At 36.9% G+C, this 16,232-nt stretch overlaps 1 protein-coding gene across 4 annotated transcripts in view; it reads right to left on the reverse strand.

Moving 5' to 3' along the window:
- The window catches only part of LOC108968559 (nuclear hormone receptor FTZ-F1), a gene marked incomplete at its 3' end in the record, with an annotated part of 97,894 nt that overhangs the window by 77,607 nt on the left and 4,055 nt on the right, over positions 1-16,232 (reverse strand). For all 4 annotated transcript variants that reach the window (XM_018932679.1, XM_018932678.1, XM_018932677.1 and 1 more), the window contains 1 exon segment: positions 10,486-12,273. In XM_018932679.1, the coding sequence (XP_018788224.1) occupies positions 10,486-12,178 (1,693 nt within the window).

Below are 16,232 nucleotides of genomic sequence, written 5' to 3' on the forward strand. Positions count from 1 at the left end.
TACACTATTTCAATGGTATTAACCCTACACAGCTGTTAAAAAACCCGATGGATAATAATATTAGCAGGATATACAATTTCCTTAGAGATACCGACCTACTCCGACGCATTTGATACCRCCCTAGTCAACATGCCAGCCGAAAGCCTCCGACGCTAGCGCTGAGTTATCTTTAGTTTATGTAATAATTTCATTGTTATGTAAACTTTTATAAAATAAAAATAAAAATAAATTGATAATCAAATGAGTGTGTACCAATCAGAATTTACGCTTCAGCGTTGTTCTAGTGGTATGGTTGCGAATTGTTTAGTATAAGCATTTCCTGGGCTCATTCGCGTAAAACCACGATTCATTATTTGTCGCGATATTAAAATCGATATGAGTCCTTTTTTTGTTTTTGAAAATCCCTACAACCAAATTTAGCAATACTGATTGTATTCTGCTCTCCATATCGCAGCAGGTCACATGAAGAATATCACTTTGCGTACAATATCCGGAATTCATAACTCCATTGGTTTCACGATAAACATTGGTCCTTGATGCAGCTTCATCGCCAAAAATTGCATTAAGTCCTTTGATGCTCTGTTGCTGAGTTAATCCACGTCGTAAATTGTAAAAAACAATCACGCTAAATGTTCACAATTTAATTCCACTTTTTCCGTCATGAATGTTTTAAGTTACTGTAAACAACATAAGTTGCGCTGGTTTGTCAAAACATCAAAAATGTCAAACTTCACCATGAAGTTATGAGCTGTTAGACTGCAATAGCGGCGTTGCCAAATCCCGAAATATAATAGGCAATCTACGTTTTTAGAATAAATGATCGTTCAAAACATTACTACAATCTCCGATCAAATCAAAGATCAACATTAAACATCTGTCTTCTTTATTAAGTAACCTTAATTCTTCTTGAGAGGAACGAAATGCCGTGTTAAAAATATATAGCCTCGGTGAAGTCGAAATAAATTTTGTTTTCTAAAAAGAACTCAAGTATACTTCAAAGTTAGCTTTTTAATCTTCAATAGTAAAGCTCTGGAGGATTTTAACATTTGAAATGTTAGTAGAATTATATTGTATAGCTGGTTTGTGAGGCATTTAACAAATTGAGAATTTAGCTAATAATTTTAAGAAGTAAGACTAGATTAACTTGTAATTAAGCCGTAGACCCTACGAATACTAAGCTGTGACTGATTTTAGTTCTCTAGAATTGTTTAAGCCAATATTATCTTTGGAAGTAGTTAACTAATTCTAGCACTGAACCTTCAAACATTTTGAAATGACCCCATTATTAACCACTAATCTACCATTAATTTCTTTAAGGCACCATAGTGTTGCGAACATTTGTTTCTTCGCTTGGCTTAAGCTGTGAAAGAATGAATCTACTACATTCCTCAATGACTTCCATCAAGTTCAGGGCTCTCATCGATCATTGACTGTAATTGTAGAAATATTTCGAGTCGGCATAAATTTCTTATACCATATGTGAGGATGAAACCCGATCGCTTTAATATCTCTGACAATGTCAAAACTGTTCCAAGTTATATTTTATAGATGAAAGAGAGAAAGAAGATATATAAGATATCTATCCTTATGGAACTTTAGTTTAAGGATCAAAAACTTCATTACTTATTTAAGGAATACTATTCACTTCTATACTAATTTAAGCACAAAGTAAAGCTTTCCACAAGAGATGATTCAAAAATTAATCATCTAGTCTTTTTTAATAAACAAATCAACCTCTCGGAAAGACAAAAACTAAGAGTTTAATGCTTTTATTCTCACGCTAATAAGAAATATTTGTAGGAAGCTTCAGAGCAGAGAATTTAAAGAGACAAACATTTAACCAAGTTCACAAACAAGGCGAAAGATGATACATTTTCCTTTCTTTCAAAGACAGTTGAGTTTCCTGAAACCAACTCTTATTTAGATAAAGACTATCTTTTACACACCGCTATTCCCACAAAGTTAGCCGAGCATGCGAAAATGCGCGTTGAAAAGTGCGATCGGATGGACTTTAAGCGACCACTACAATAACAGCAAAGGTTTGTTAACGAATTGTTGGAACTGGACTACGGAAATTGGGGATAAGATTTATTGGAAAAACTCGCTATCCATAGAACACTGATTTTCGAAGTAATTTTTAGAGTTTTCAGAAAAGCTGATTTCGCTTTCCATAAATTTGGGCTACTCAATAGAAGCATACATGATTTTGAAATCAGGAATTTTTTAAAAAAATCTTCCCATCTGTCATACATTTTTGGACAGCGCTGTACATGCACACATACAAAAGCAGCGCACGCTTTGACCATCGGACGAGTAATTGCCGGTCGGCAAAATACGAAGCGTTGCAGCAAAGCGGTGAAAACTAAATCTACAAAACATTGCAATCGATTGCAATTGCTCACCTTGTTGTTGTTATTGCTGTTGACAGCCGTCATTGATAGCTGACGATAATGCCTCGTAGCAGCGCTGCCAAAGGAAACAAGTAAACACTAAAAATATATAGAATATGGAGAAAATGGGAGGTGAGAAGAGCAGGCCGAGGTTCTGAGCAATCGGAGAAAATACTAAAAACTCATTGCAAGAGCGAGTGCAATTCGTGAGTGAGGGTGCAGGGTATGATCCGACGGCAACTGTGTAAATAAGACAAATCAAGCCACAGCACTAGACAAGCTAAAGATGAGCGGGCGGCCAGTGTAAACACGTAAGAGAGCCAAACGGCCACCCACCACCCCCCCACACGCACTTAACTGCCAATATATGTATACATCGGTATATGCGTCTGTATGTATATATGCCTGAAAGTATGCACTTTTCGGTTTTTGTGAGTTTGAGGTAAAGCGTAATGCTCTACTTGCCAACACAACGCAACATAATGCCACTGCAGCCGACCCCCTTTCGGCTGCGTTCGGGTGGCGTGGTGGAAGTGCGGTGCATGTGCAGCGCACAAAAGTAGCACAGGGTCACGTGACGACCTATTGGCACACTTTTCATAATGGCAATTTTCATTGAGCTAAGGTTAACAACAACAAAAAACACAAATATATATATTTATGTAAATAGTAGAAAATATCAAGCGACACAGTTGCAGACACACAGCTGCCGCAATTGACGAAATACTGCAAACACAACAACAATAACGAAGACATACAACAACGAAGACAGCAAAAATGTTGAAAAATGCATTCTTCACTAGTTTTCTGGTGTTTCTTTTGTTTTTGCTTTGTAAATGTTTAAGCGTTTTTCATAATTTTTTCTTGTGTGCACAATTATTTCTGTTTACTCATTTGTTTGTTTTCATTTTTTCACTTTTTCTGTTTAGCCCTACACTTAAATACAATTGTATGTTCATATGTGCACAAAGTTGCCACTACTGTGCGTGCACCGGCTCCTTCACCCCACTGACATGCCGACCCATTGCATTACCTTTCAAAATGCGCGTTATTTACAAATATTTAAGACCAGAAGGCACCGGTAGCACGAGGCTTCGTGCCGGTTCTCTGCTGTAGACAGTTTTTTGGAAATTCTACATGTAGTTAATGTTAGCTTGAACACCCTACGTGGCTGTCTGAAATTAGCCTGGATCTGGATTATTACATTTTGAAAAATAATGTTCAAGCATTGAAAAATTAGGACTATCAGGAAATTGGATATTTCAACTGGACAACGATCCTAAACACAAGTCCGAAATTGATAGTGAGTGGCTGTTAAATAGAGCACCAAAAACTCTGGACACCCTCCGTAGTCCCCAAACATTAATTCCATCGAGCTTCTTCTTAAAAACTCATTAGCCCATCGTAGACAGTTCGATACCTGCATGGCCGCTAATTCTTTTATTTAAATTTACACCTGTGGTTTACACCAGGCTGCTAGCAACTTTCATAGTTTCAAAATGTCGTCGTTAAGGAAATAACTTAAAATTCTTGAACATTTTGCACGAGTTGCCATCTCGTTAGGCGAAATTCAAATGTTAAATCGGTCGGGTGCATTTATCGGAAACGATGAACATTTGACGAAGGATTGTTGCTAACATTTCTAAAAGCTATTTAGATAATTTTTTCGACAACAACACTTACAGAGGTCCTCAGTTTATGCAGCCAGAGTCATACCCAGAACGACAATATTATTGGAAATTATTTTGATTATTCATGATGTGAAAAACTTACATTTTACGTACAGTTTTGAAAAAATTCAGAAAAAAAAACATCGTCGCTGGTCACATGACAGCTGACCAAGAGTTGCTGACGCTTAATTACAATGTCATACCTTTAATTATGCTACAATTTTATATTATTTGTGCATGTTTCTTAAATTTGCTAAACTAAAAAAGCAATTAATTATTGCACAAGCCGACAGAAGGCGAAGTCGAAGAAGCCAAGTGTGCAATAAAAGGAGGGCTTCAAGCGTGTTTATATTATATCTATATCTACATATACACACACACAGATATAGTATGTAAATAGGTATATACAACACTTTAAGTTTCTAAGGCAATGAAAAACTACAATTAATAAAAACGAATATTTTTCATTTTTCGCAATAAAGTAATAAAGCAAGGTGTCATAAAGGTTGTTGGATAAATTTATTACCATTTTACGTTTATTCAGAGACAAGTGGCACACAAAAACATTATAAAGGTTGGTTACTACACATAGGCTAGTTATTATAAAAAATCAAACCTGCTGATATTTTACATAGTTTTCGAGTTAGAGTATATAACCATAGAAGTATAGTTTTCCGTACAGTGCTTCGTAGCTATATTTGTAGACAAAGAAATTGGTAGCACACTAAATGTTTTCGATTGTAATTTTTTACTTATTTGTAGTGTATAATAATGGTATATGAGAATGCCAATTATATCCTGGAAAGTGCTCTTTTAAATAGAAATTTTGAAATCTTCTGAGATAAAAAAAGTTGAAGACTAATTAAATTATTCTTATATTATTATCTTTATTTTAGCTCTACAACATGTCGATGTTTTAATTTTTGTATTTTTCTTTTTATTTATTTTTTAGTATTTTTGTTTTTATGAAAGTTGCAAATGCCTTTACTGATATTAGACCTTTAACACGTATGGGCTTGTAAGGCTTTCAATTCTATCTTTATTTGATTAATACAAGTTGTTTGTTCGATTCGCAGCATCGGGGGTGCATCGGAGGTGGTTAGCATTATTTATATAATTTAACTTGGAAACGATGTTTTAAAACCAATTTGCTATAAAGGCAAAATAAATGAAAATAGCCTTCTATAAATCACGTTACTTAACGACTGAATGCAAAGCTGGATTAAGAGAAATAACATAAAATAAAATGAAAACGGACCTCAACTATTCTTATTTTTGTTGGCTTTTGCGATACTCACTTTACGGCTTTGTTTATAAGACTTTTTTAAACAAAATAGTTATGGTTAGATTCCTGGAGAGCATTATGGGTTTATAAGTTTGACATGCAAACAAGTCAACAATCACAGCTAGGAGAAAAAACGAACCGAAACCAAGAAACCACGGCAAAGCTTCTCAAAAATCAAGGTGACGCTCTTATTGTCTTTTTCGATATTCGTGGTTTGGTGAATCATGAATTTCTTCCGGAGGGACAGACGCCCAATAAGGAGTTATATTTGGCCGCATTGAGGCGTTTGCATAAGAATCATGGATTCTACACGATGATAATGCACCATCGCCTCGAGCCACGATTGTGACTGAATTTAAAGCCAAAAACGCAATCAAAACCTTCGATCAACCAGCGAACCAGGTTTGGCTGCGGGTGATTATTTCTTGTTCCACAAACTGAAATTGCCGTGCAACCTGTTTTTAGTCGATCGAAGAGGTAAAATGAATTTCGCTGAAGGAGCTGAAGGAAAAGACTCAAAATTTTCAGAAAATCGAGCATTAATTATCAATTTCCAACAATTGATGTAAATCTAAAAATGTATGTAGTTTACTATCAAGTCTTAGATAGCTTATGATCACATTTTCATTCCAAATATTGGTCCAATAACCGCCATTTTGCAACAAACTATACACACAAACAGTTTTTCAACACTGAAATGTATATCGTTAGAGAAGGAAGTGGATTCTCCTACCTCCTAGATTAAATTGTCAAGGCTACTTTTGGGTTCTAGCCGGGCCTAACACCTTAGTGTTACATACAAATTAAAGTATAAATTTGATTATGCCTATTTTCGAAAATTATTGAAGGTAATAAATAATAGTTAGTACCCTCAAAACAGTATTTTACTGCGCATTAGGAACTAAAACTGACAATTTTTTAAGTAATTTTAAAACTTAAATTCCTTCTTTTGCCACTTAAATTGTAAAATTTTTAACGCCAAACTACGCACTAGCTACCTCTATGAAACTGAATGAATTTTCCTCGCACACACTCTTTGACGCCTACCAATGTTTCTGATATGCCCACACACTACATAAAATGCGTCCGCGATTGCAGCATTTCATAGACTGTGCAGCCACTGTGACATCTATCAATGTCATCAATTGTGTCTATAGTATGTCTGTGCCGCGCTGTGGCATTGCGGCTGCTGTGCGCTGTGGTTAAGTGCGTGCGCGCGTCAGTCCATGCATGGTCGCACGGCTATGTGCGTGTGTGTGTGTGAGAGAGCGCGCGACCGCCAATATTGCAAATATCAATGAGTGGTGCATGGCGCATACATATTTATCCACAACTAGTTGCATACACCGCCTGCGTTTGCAGCAGCCACGCGGCGCAATCATAAAAATCTAGCAGCAGCTAGAGTTACGACAGCCTGCTCGTATTACGAAAAACTCAAACCAAAAGTAAACAAAAAATTTCTTCAATGTTCGTTTATTGTTGTTGTTGTTGTGGTGACCTTCGGCAAACATCAAATGTGATAAGAACTAGCGGCGACAACGGCAGCGCGCTGGTGAAAAAAGACAGTTGGCGTTTTCATTCAGGGTCAGCGCAAGCCGCAAAGGCCCCTTTGAGGTGGTGCACCAAGTTGAAGTTGGGCCGCGCGTCGAGAGGGCGCAACTGCTATTTATATGCATGAATACGTAGGCTGTTGTTCGCTTGTCATGCAGCAACTGTGTGGCGGACGACTGCAATTGCAATAAATTTTTATTTCATAACATTTTCACTGCTTTATTTTCATGCTCTAATGCTGCAACTATCATTGCCACTGTCACTGCCGCGGCCACTGCTGAGCGCTCACGGTGCACATTTATCCTTAGCATGCATTTGTTGTTGTTGCTTACACGTAAATGGCACAAGGTTAGCCAGAAACGGCTTGCGCCTTCCGCCACACAACCCGCCGCGCGTTGATTGCTCAGCTATTACTATTTGTTTTTGTTACTATAATATTTGTTTTTGTTGTTATTCTATTAGCCGCACAACTAGTTTGTTTGTGAATATGAGAGTTTTTCATTTTTAGTGCAATCGCATTGTTGCGCGCCTCAGCGCCGCTGCATTCATGCACTTGTTCTAGCATGCGCGCTCACACTCACTCATGCGCTCACTGGCTAGCGCGCGCGCTCGCTCACTCAGAATCGTAATTGGAACATGACGCATTCAATTTAGGTCAAGTGCAATGCGGCGCTTCTAATATTGGAGATTGAACACAAGGATGCATTGTAACGGAGGCCATTCAGTATTTTGTATGCACACACATGCGCCTGTTATTGCACATTCATCATACTAAACTTTCAGACATGCCAGCGCATAAAACAAATGAGCATTTAAAAATATCAAATTCAGCAGCAGAAGAACGCGCTGTACCGCAACTCGTCGCGCCTAGTGGGGTTCGGCCGCTACGTCGGTGCGCTTTGCGGCGTTGACGCGCTGGGGCGTGCGGTGGGTTGGCTTAGCTAGCTTTCGCTTTCGTATGCACACTGCTGCTATTCTGTCGTTGCCGTCGTCGGCGCTGTCACTGTGTCTTTCTCGGCGGCGACAACGCCGCCAATGCAGCGCATTGCAACTATGAAGCAGTTGCATTTATTGCCTCCGCCGCCTGACATTGACACACTTTGGACGCGTCGCCGCAAAATAAGCGCTTACAAGCGCAATTGCATACACTCAACTACAAATGCATAACTGCTTGCAGCGCCAAAAAGCAAACATGCTTTCGTCGGCATCTTCGCCGCGGCCGCCGTCGCTGTCGTTGGCGACACCTGAAAATGGGTCAAAGTCAACGCTAACAAATCGTATAGACGCGCTACGAGGCCGTCACTAAGTAGAATTGGGCCAGCACGCCACAGCGCTCTAACGCTCATACAAAAACAACAAGACAGCAAACATTTTACAAGTGCATTCGTTGCAAGGTCCGCGCGCGTATATTATTATTGGATAAATGCATAGAATTTGAAACCAAAACATAATACGCAGCAGCAGCGACAGCATACACTCGTCGTTGACCTTGTCTAGCAAGCAGAATTCGTTGTTGTTGTTTATTTACGTTAGCAAAAGGAAAGGTCAGCTTTTAAAGCATTCCAAGGAGAAAAGGCTTTAAATTCTTGTTTCGAATTGGGTCAAAGAAATTAAAGTGCACGTTTGAAGGTGCTGTTAGAGCGAAAATACCACAAGAAAATGCACCAATAAATCGTTATATTTAATGTATAAAAATTATATATATGGTAGATGGTTAAAATTATAGACGCGAAAAGTTTTAGAATTCTTAATTTTTATTACTTCTGGCAATCAATAAAATAATTAAATGGTTTCTTCAAACAAAATCATGCAGGAGGAGTTTTTTACAGAGTATTTTTACACTTTCTGGTTATGTGTGTACATTTCTGGTATGTACAGTCCAAAATCACATTTAATTATGGTAAGAAAAATTTCTTATTATGAAAAATCATTCCACGTTCAATGCTAAAGGCAATTTATTTCTCTGGCGAGACTAATATGACCATCGGAAAAGTAGAGATTTCGTAAAACCCTAGAAAAAGTAAAAAACAGCTGTTGGAAAATCCGAAAGCTTGGGAAGAGTTATAAGAACCTCACTTAGGTTTTGGATTTCATAGTAACAAATGCAACTCTGTACCAGACAACTAAGCGTCAATGCTAGGACATATCGGTATTTAACGTCAATATTTTGCCGTTTCACCGTTTTTACAGTACTCACCGTCTTTCTAAAATATTTGAAAAGGAACTCCTTTCCTTCACGAAAATAATATAATACCAACTCACCAATTCGGGTTTCGTGCAAAACATATCACGAGTGAGCAAGTTAATAGAATTACTAACTAAATAAGGAAAGCATTCGAGCACAGAGAGGACTGTTCAGCTGTTGAAGGATGATCTCAAGTTAAAAAAATTAAATTTTTCATATATGGATAAGAGAGTTCATACACTATCCCAAAACATAAGGTGTTGTTTTTTTTAAACAATATATTTCAGGGTGTATTTTCACTGAAGAAAAATTCCTAACAAACCTAGTACTTTTTTTAGAACATACACAAATTTGAAGATTTGCATACTTTTTGTTAAGAGATTCCTGAATATTAGATATTTTTAATCTTTAACTTTAAAAACTCACTTGAAAAAAATATTATTCTTTAATTAGTAATTTAATTAATTGTTTTTATTAAATAACACTTTCTCCGCTTAATATTTCCGAAACGTTAATTAGTGTTAGTCGAATTGTTGTTTTATTTTCATAAATATTTAAGTGAATATTATTGTAAATGTTGTTACCGCACATGTTTGTTTAGATTCAATTTATAATTTTTAAGTACTTCATTTAAGTTTTCCTTATTATGCATATTTTAGTTTAATATAATTTTATTTTAACTCGCTTGCAAAATAAAATGTATCTATTTTTCGTAATAACTTTTTTATTTAATGTATTTATCACTTTATATTGATATTTTAAAGTTTTTATTTATATCTATAATATCTTTGAAAAATAGATACTTTCAAATGAAACAAATTCACTTTCCGAAGCTGCTCCATTTTCGATTTATTTTTTGATTGAACCATATATGAATATTTTAGATTATTATTTGATTTATTTTAATAGGTGCATAAAATAGAAATTTTATTCGTATTTGTGTGTGTGTGTTTTTTTTTTGCCGACATATCTTTTAGATTGTTTTTGTAATTTTTGTGACGCCTAAAACGTCATTCTTTTAACATTACTGAACTATTTTTTTGTATACATTATTTTTATTTTTAACAGTTTTGTAAAATAAAAAACTATTAAACTTTTAGTTTTTATTTTTATTTAATAAGCTTTTTTTAATTGTTTCGCATTTTTATTGGCTTTAAAATATTTTTAACGCGTTTTTTTAACCTTCAGTATTTGTTGCGCATTTCACCACATTTCAAATAACAAATTAAATAATTATCATTCTTTTGATATTTTGCAATTTTCTGCTATATTTCACTTTAAGACTCTTTTATTATTTTTTAGCTAAAAAATCACTGAAAACCAACAGAATATTGCCAACATAGTTCTTCCCAACAAAATGAGTTCGAATTGTTTAGTTAATATTAATCAAAGTGCAGTACTCACCGAAACTGGCTTCGCTAATCTCCTGATCGTCTAGCAGATCATCCATGGAGGATAAAGAATCACAATCAACGCTCGACGAGTTCAGCAGTTGTTGCTGCTGCTGTTGTTGTGGTTGTGATTGTTGTTGTGCCGATTCTTTTAGCAGATCTATGGAACTTGGTGACATTGTAGTACTGCCAACAGTCTTATTGTTGTTGTTGGTATTATTTAGATTTATGTTGACACTACTACTATTGCTATTGCAGCTGCCTTCGGGAACACATGTGGATACAATTACTGCACCAGGCCGTTGAGGGGGTGAATTGGCCAAGGTCACCTCCTCAACACTTTGCAACACCGTTGCCCGGTTTTGGCTCATTGTTGCAATACTGTTTATAGTTTGTACATTGTTGCTACAACTATTGTTGTTGTTGTTGTTGTTACTGCACCTGTTATTGTTGCTGTTGCTGCTACTAGTAGCACTACCGTTCACAACAACAATACCAGTGCTATTATCATTACCATTACCAATACCATTATTACTGGTGCTAGTATTCTGGATGTGATTGTTGTTGCTAATGAAATTATTTATGCCGTGTGTGGTGACTTTACTGTTGGCAGTGTCTGTGGCTATAATTGTGGACGTTGTTGCTGTTGTTGTTGTGATCTGGTTATCTGTTAGGTGGTTGTGATGATTACTATTGACCTGATTATTAACTACCGTAACATTGAAATTATTTCCAGCATTCGTAGTCAAATAGTCGCTGCCTGCTGACGCAACACCGGGGCTGCCAAGAGCTTCTGCTGGCTGTGGCTGCAACTGCTGTTGGTGTTGTTGTGGCTGCTGCTGCTGACGATTTGCAGTTGCACGGCCATTTCGGCTGTTGGCATGTCCTCTCGCCCCACGACCGCCTCTGTTGCTCCTACTTCTACCACCCCCACCAGCAACGGTCACACCCCCGACCGTCGTACTGTACGGCATGGCAGTCATCGCACTGGAATTGGGCACACTCACCGCTATCGCTGGCGCAACAGCCGTAGTGCCAGTAGTCGGCGCAGTTGCAGCCACAGCCGTGACCGTGACTGTGGCCTTTGGAAATTTATGCTCAACACCGCTGTTGTTGTTGTTGTTGTTGGTATTATTATTGTTGAGTTTCAGGGGTAAGTAGTGCGTCACGTGGGTCACCTGCGCGGCGTCGCTGCGCGGCATATCCTTCGCCTCTATAACTATATCGTCCTTGGCATATAAAATATTTGAAAAGGTCGCCTCAACGCCATGGCCATCGTTAATCAAATCGTTTGTGGCGATGCTTTTCGCTGGCACCAACACATGATTAGCCTCGATATTGATGAGTGAGATATTCTTAAAACTACTATCCGCCGTCGGTGAGTTGGGGAATTTCAGGTCACAAAGGCTACCCAGCGACACAGCATCGATATTGGCTGCGTCAACTGTGCGCTGATCGAGCAGCGCTGATTGTTGTATGCAATTGGTGAAGGTGGCAAAGTCGCTGCTGGTCGTCTTCAGATTTCCCGTCAGTTGATGGCTAATAGTTTTATGGCTGCCGGGCAGTTCGTAGATGAAGGGTGTGGCTGGGACACTGCCAGCGCTAAGCATTTGATCTTTGTGATGATGTGTATGTGTTTGTATATTGTTGTTATTATTACTACTATAGCCGCTATCGGATAACATTGGAACGTTGTAACCGTCCATTGCAGGACGAAGCGCTTGAAACACTTATATTGAATTTATAAAACTTAGGTTTGTTGTTACATGTAAATTTGTTAGGTCGCAGGTACATACAAGTTCTGCAAGAAGAAAGGTAAGAAAATCGGTGGTGAGCACTGTGACACTATTATTTAGTAAATTTTATTCAAAAATATTAAATTGCAAGCAACTCTAGGTTAGGTTTGTTGAACTAACTCCAAGCCTACTGTGAAAGCGTTCTAATTGTACTAACCAAATATATGAAGTACAAATAAACCAAGCATTTTAACATCGCAACACATCTCGAACCCCCACCATCGCACCAGAAAATAATGCATTCGTTCCAAGAAAATCGGAGTTAAATCACCGAATTGGATCCTTTGGTTCAATCTATTCAAGGTCTGTTATCTTAGCTGATACGATATTTTAGCAAATTAAACTCATCGAGACTGTACCTTGACTTACATAGAATAATGTCCTACACGTAAAAGGTCCTTACATAACACTTAACATCTTTTCGCATATTCAGTAAAACCTACTCAACTAACACCCCTCTCGGTACAGTCCGACCACGATGAAATAGCTCTTTCCTGAACCTACCAATGTTACCTTCCTTCATACAGGGCTGCAGAGAGCCATTAAAACAACAAAAGGTAAAGACTAAGCATCGTGTCATTACTTCATAAATAATGATGATAAGTTATCGGAGTTAATACTAAAAAATATTGAATTTACAAACAAGTTTGTATAACTTTTTAAATATTCGTGGGTTAGATGGGCCTGTGAAAATAGTAACAACACTCGAAAAAAATATCAATGAAAAATCGGATAGCCATTGATACCAAATCCCTTTGTTTGCTAATAAATCAAGAATGTAGGAAAATGTGTTTAGGCAATCAATACAAGATCGCAAACCTGTACGTACCGCAATTTTCTCGATAAGGAAATTATTGTCTTCTCGTAGATCTTTTTCCGCCTACATGAAGAAGTGGATAAAATTGCGGTAAAAAGAATTGAATTCAAAAGAAACTTTTGACAGCGTTAGCTGTTGAATGAAGTTTGATTTAAATCTGTCAATTCATTCGTTGTTTACAATCCATTTAGTGTCACCAGAAATCATTGCCAAAATACAGGATATGGTTTTGGAAGATCGTCGATTGTTTGAGAGAGATTTAGTAGCGGCTCTACACATCTCATTAGGCAGGCATGTGAGCCATAGTACAATTTTTTTTTTAGAAAGCTGTGTGCACACAATGGGTGCCGCATTCGGTAACAATGGAACAAAAACACATTCAAATGCGAATTTTCCAGCAGCATTTGGAACGTTTTAAAAAGGATAAAGTGGATTTTGTGCGTCAATTCATCACTATGGATGAGACATGGGTCCATCACCATGATATTGAATCAAAACAAGAGGCTAAATAGTTGTTTGAACCTGGTTGTTCGGCTTGGAAACAAGTTCATGTCCAGAAATCGGCCCAGAAGCTTATGGCATCCGTTTTTTGGGATGCAAGAGGAATTGCTTGTAAACTGGTCAAAAAATTAATTCTGAATATTATTGCAACCTTTGAACCAGTTAAAAGAAAAAAATTGTGAAAAAAGACCCGGTTTGCAGAAGAAAAAAGTCCTTTTTCATCAGGACAACGCGCCGTGTCACAAGAGTATTTTGACAATGACTAAACTCCACACATTAAAGTTCGAATTGTTGGAGCATCCAACGTATTCACCAGAGTTCCATGTGTTTTCAGAACTCAAAAAATTTATCAAACTTATTGAACAACCTGGTACAAATAAAACAACAATTTTCGGAATGAGGGAAAAACGAGCCGAAACCAAAACAAAAAAAAAAAAAAGATTTGTGTTTCGATATTCGTAGGTGGGTGCATCATGAATTTGTTTCGGAGGAACAGACGGTCAATAAAGAGTTCTAGTTGGCCAAACTGATGCGTGTGCGTGAAAACATCCGTCGAAAACGTCCGGATTTGTGGAAGAACAATTCATGGATTTTACACGATGATAATGCACCGTCACATGTTTGTTATATCAGGTGGGGATTACTTTGAATACCACAAAATAAATATTAATGAATAATTTTATTTACAATATCCCGGTACCTTTTTATCACAGCGAAAGTAAATCTTCGAATGAGATGTTTCTGTCTTGTTATTATTATAGTCAAGTCTTAGATATCCATAAATTTATTATTGGTATTTCAAATCGTACACAACAAATTCGTTCCTCGCAACATCAACAAAGCTAATTTAATACATACATATGCGATGAGAGCTTTTGTATTTGAGCTCTTATTCAAAAACATTAAAGTTATAAATAAGAAGATAGTTAATAATAGGGACTCCACCTTTTCAACCTTTCTTAGTAAGTTTCATCAGCTATCTAACCGTGCATACATTTCAATTTCAATCCTTATATGCACATTTCTTTCTTTCACCGCCTGGAGTTTTGGGAATCCGTTATGGAAGTTAGATCATGGAACAGCGATTATGTGAAAATAATGATGTAATACCAAGGGTGGTAATAGTTACTAGCTCCTATCTAAGTTATACATCTTTGTAAAACTTTACATAGCAAAACATTAGTCGCTGGCTTGCCTTTTGTGCCCCTAGATGGTCTAACGAAATTACTGCCTTTTACGGAAACTGCAGGATATGATTTCTAATAATCTTTGGTTGATAGTAAAGAAGGAATTTCTAGTCAAAGTCTAGTCTTTGAAGATTATGTTTTTGAGAGCTTGTGTATTGCCGAAATTGTTTTCGTTTACAAAATCCATGCTCATGTGAATTCTCATTTAATATATTTTGAGAGTGTGCTGAGGCAAATTGACGACTTTGACAACCATGATAGATTACGAGTATTAATATGCTGATCCTATGTCCAGCATGTAACTAATAATAAGTAGCAAAAAAAGTAAGGAAGAGCTAAATTCTGGTATCACCTAAATTTTATACCCTTGCAACTTGGATCAAAGGAATCGTGAATGAACTTTGATCAAATTTCTATTCTTTCAAGTTATATTATAGGTCATATGCTATATTATATTATTATTATTATTAGTTTTATAATTATATTTTGCTTGCCGTCAACGAAGTATGTTAAAATCATCCTCAAACGAAATATTTATATCGGATATAATCTTAACCCAAGGAGCTAAATTTAATATATTGAATGGGTGATCTAAGATATCTTACATATTTACCGATATATGACGTATAAAGCCAACCGGAAGTTAGAAAACCTGATGTTAGGTACATATCTAAAAGAGTTTGACATTGCCGCATATTATTAACATTCTTGTGCTGTCTGAGTACCATTAATGTACCTCACATATCACCACCAATCATATGGAGTAATGTCAGCCAGATGCTTTAAAATCCTAATATCTGTTGTATAAGGCTAGGGCAAGCTCTCGCCCGATTTTAGCTATTTTATACGAGCACATTGTTATTAGAAAAACACGCTCTTTCAATTTCGTTAAGAAAACTCAGTTATTGACCGATATTTGCGGTTAACGTCAACCGTTATTTATCCGGATCATGTTCCTTTTGGCACACGGCCCAATTGTTATCAGATAAGTATTCTCCCTGAGGCGAATTGTTATCAGATAAGTATTCTCCCTGAGTTCCTATAATATATCAAATATTTTCGATAAAAAGTTCGCAAAAGCAGTTGGAGTGGATATATTCGGTTTTGCTTGATTCTTATCCATTTACTTGTAGGCGTGGTTGCAGTTCAATTTCGGCCATTTTCACAATGTTTGATCGGAATGTCTGGGTAACCTTATATTCCAAAATGGTAAAGTAGTTAACGAGATGTAGAACTTTCCTAAACAAGGACGTCGCCACACCCATTGTCCAATTTTAACACCGAATCCACTGTGGCCCTTCTATATCATATAGAATGTGAAACTTTTTAGTAATTGTCAACGTTTTGTTGGATAACCACATCCGACTTAACCCATTACTCAATGTCGGAGGAGGTGTGAGATATATATTCTGAGTGAATTTTTCTTATAAAGCTTTAGTGATTTAGGTATGTAGTCCTT

Source organism: Bactrocera latifrons, unplaced genomic scaffold (genome assembly GCF_001853355.1).
Source record: "Bactrocera latifrons isolate USDA-ARS-PBARC rearing strain unplaced genomic scaffold, ASM185335v1 scaffold_22, whole genome shotgun sequence".
NCBI lineage: Eukaryota > Metazoa > Arthropoda > Insecta > Diptera > Tephritidae > Bactrocera > Bactrocera latifrons.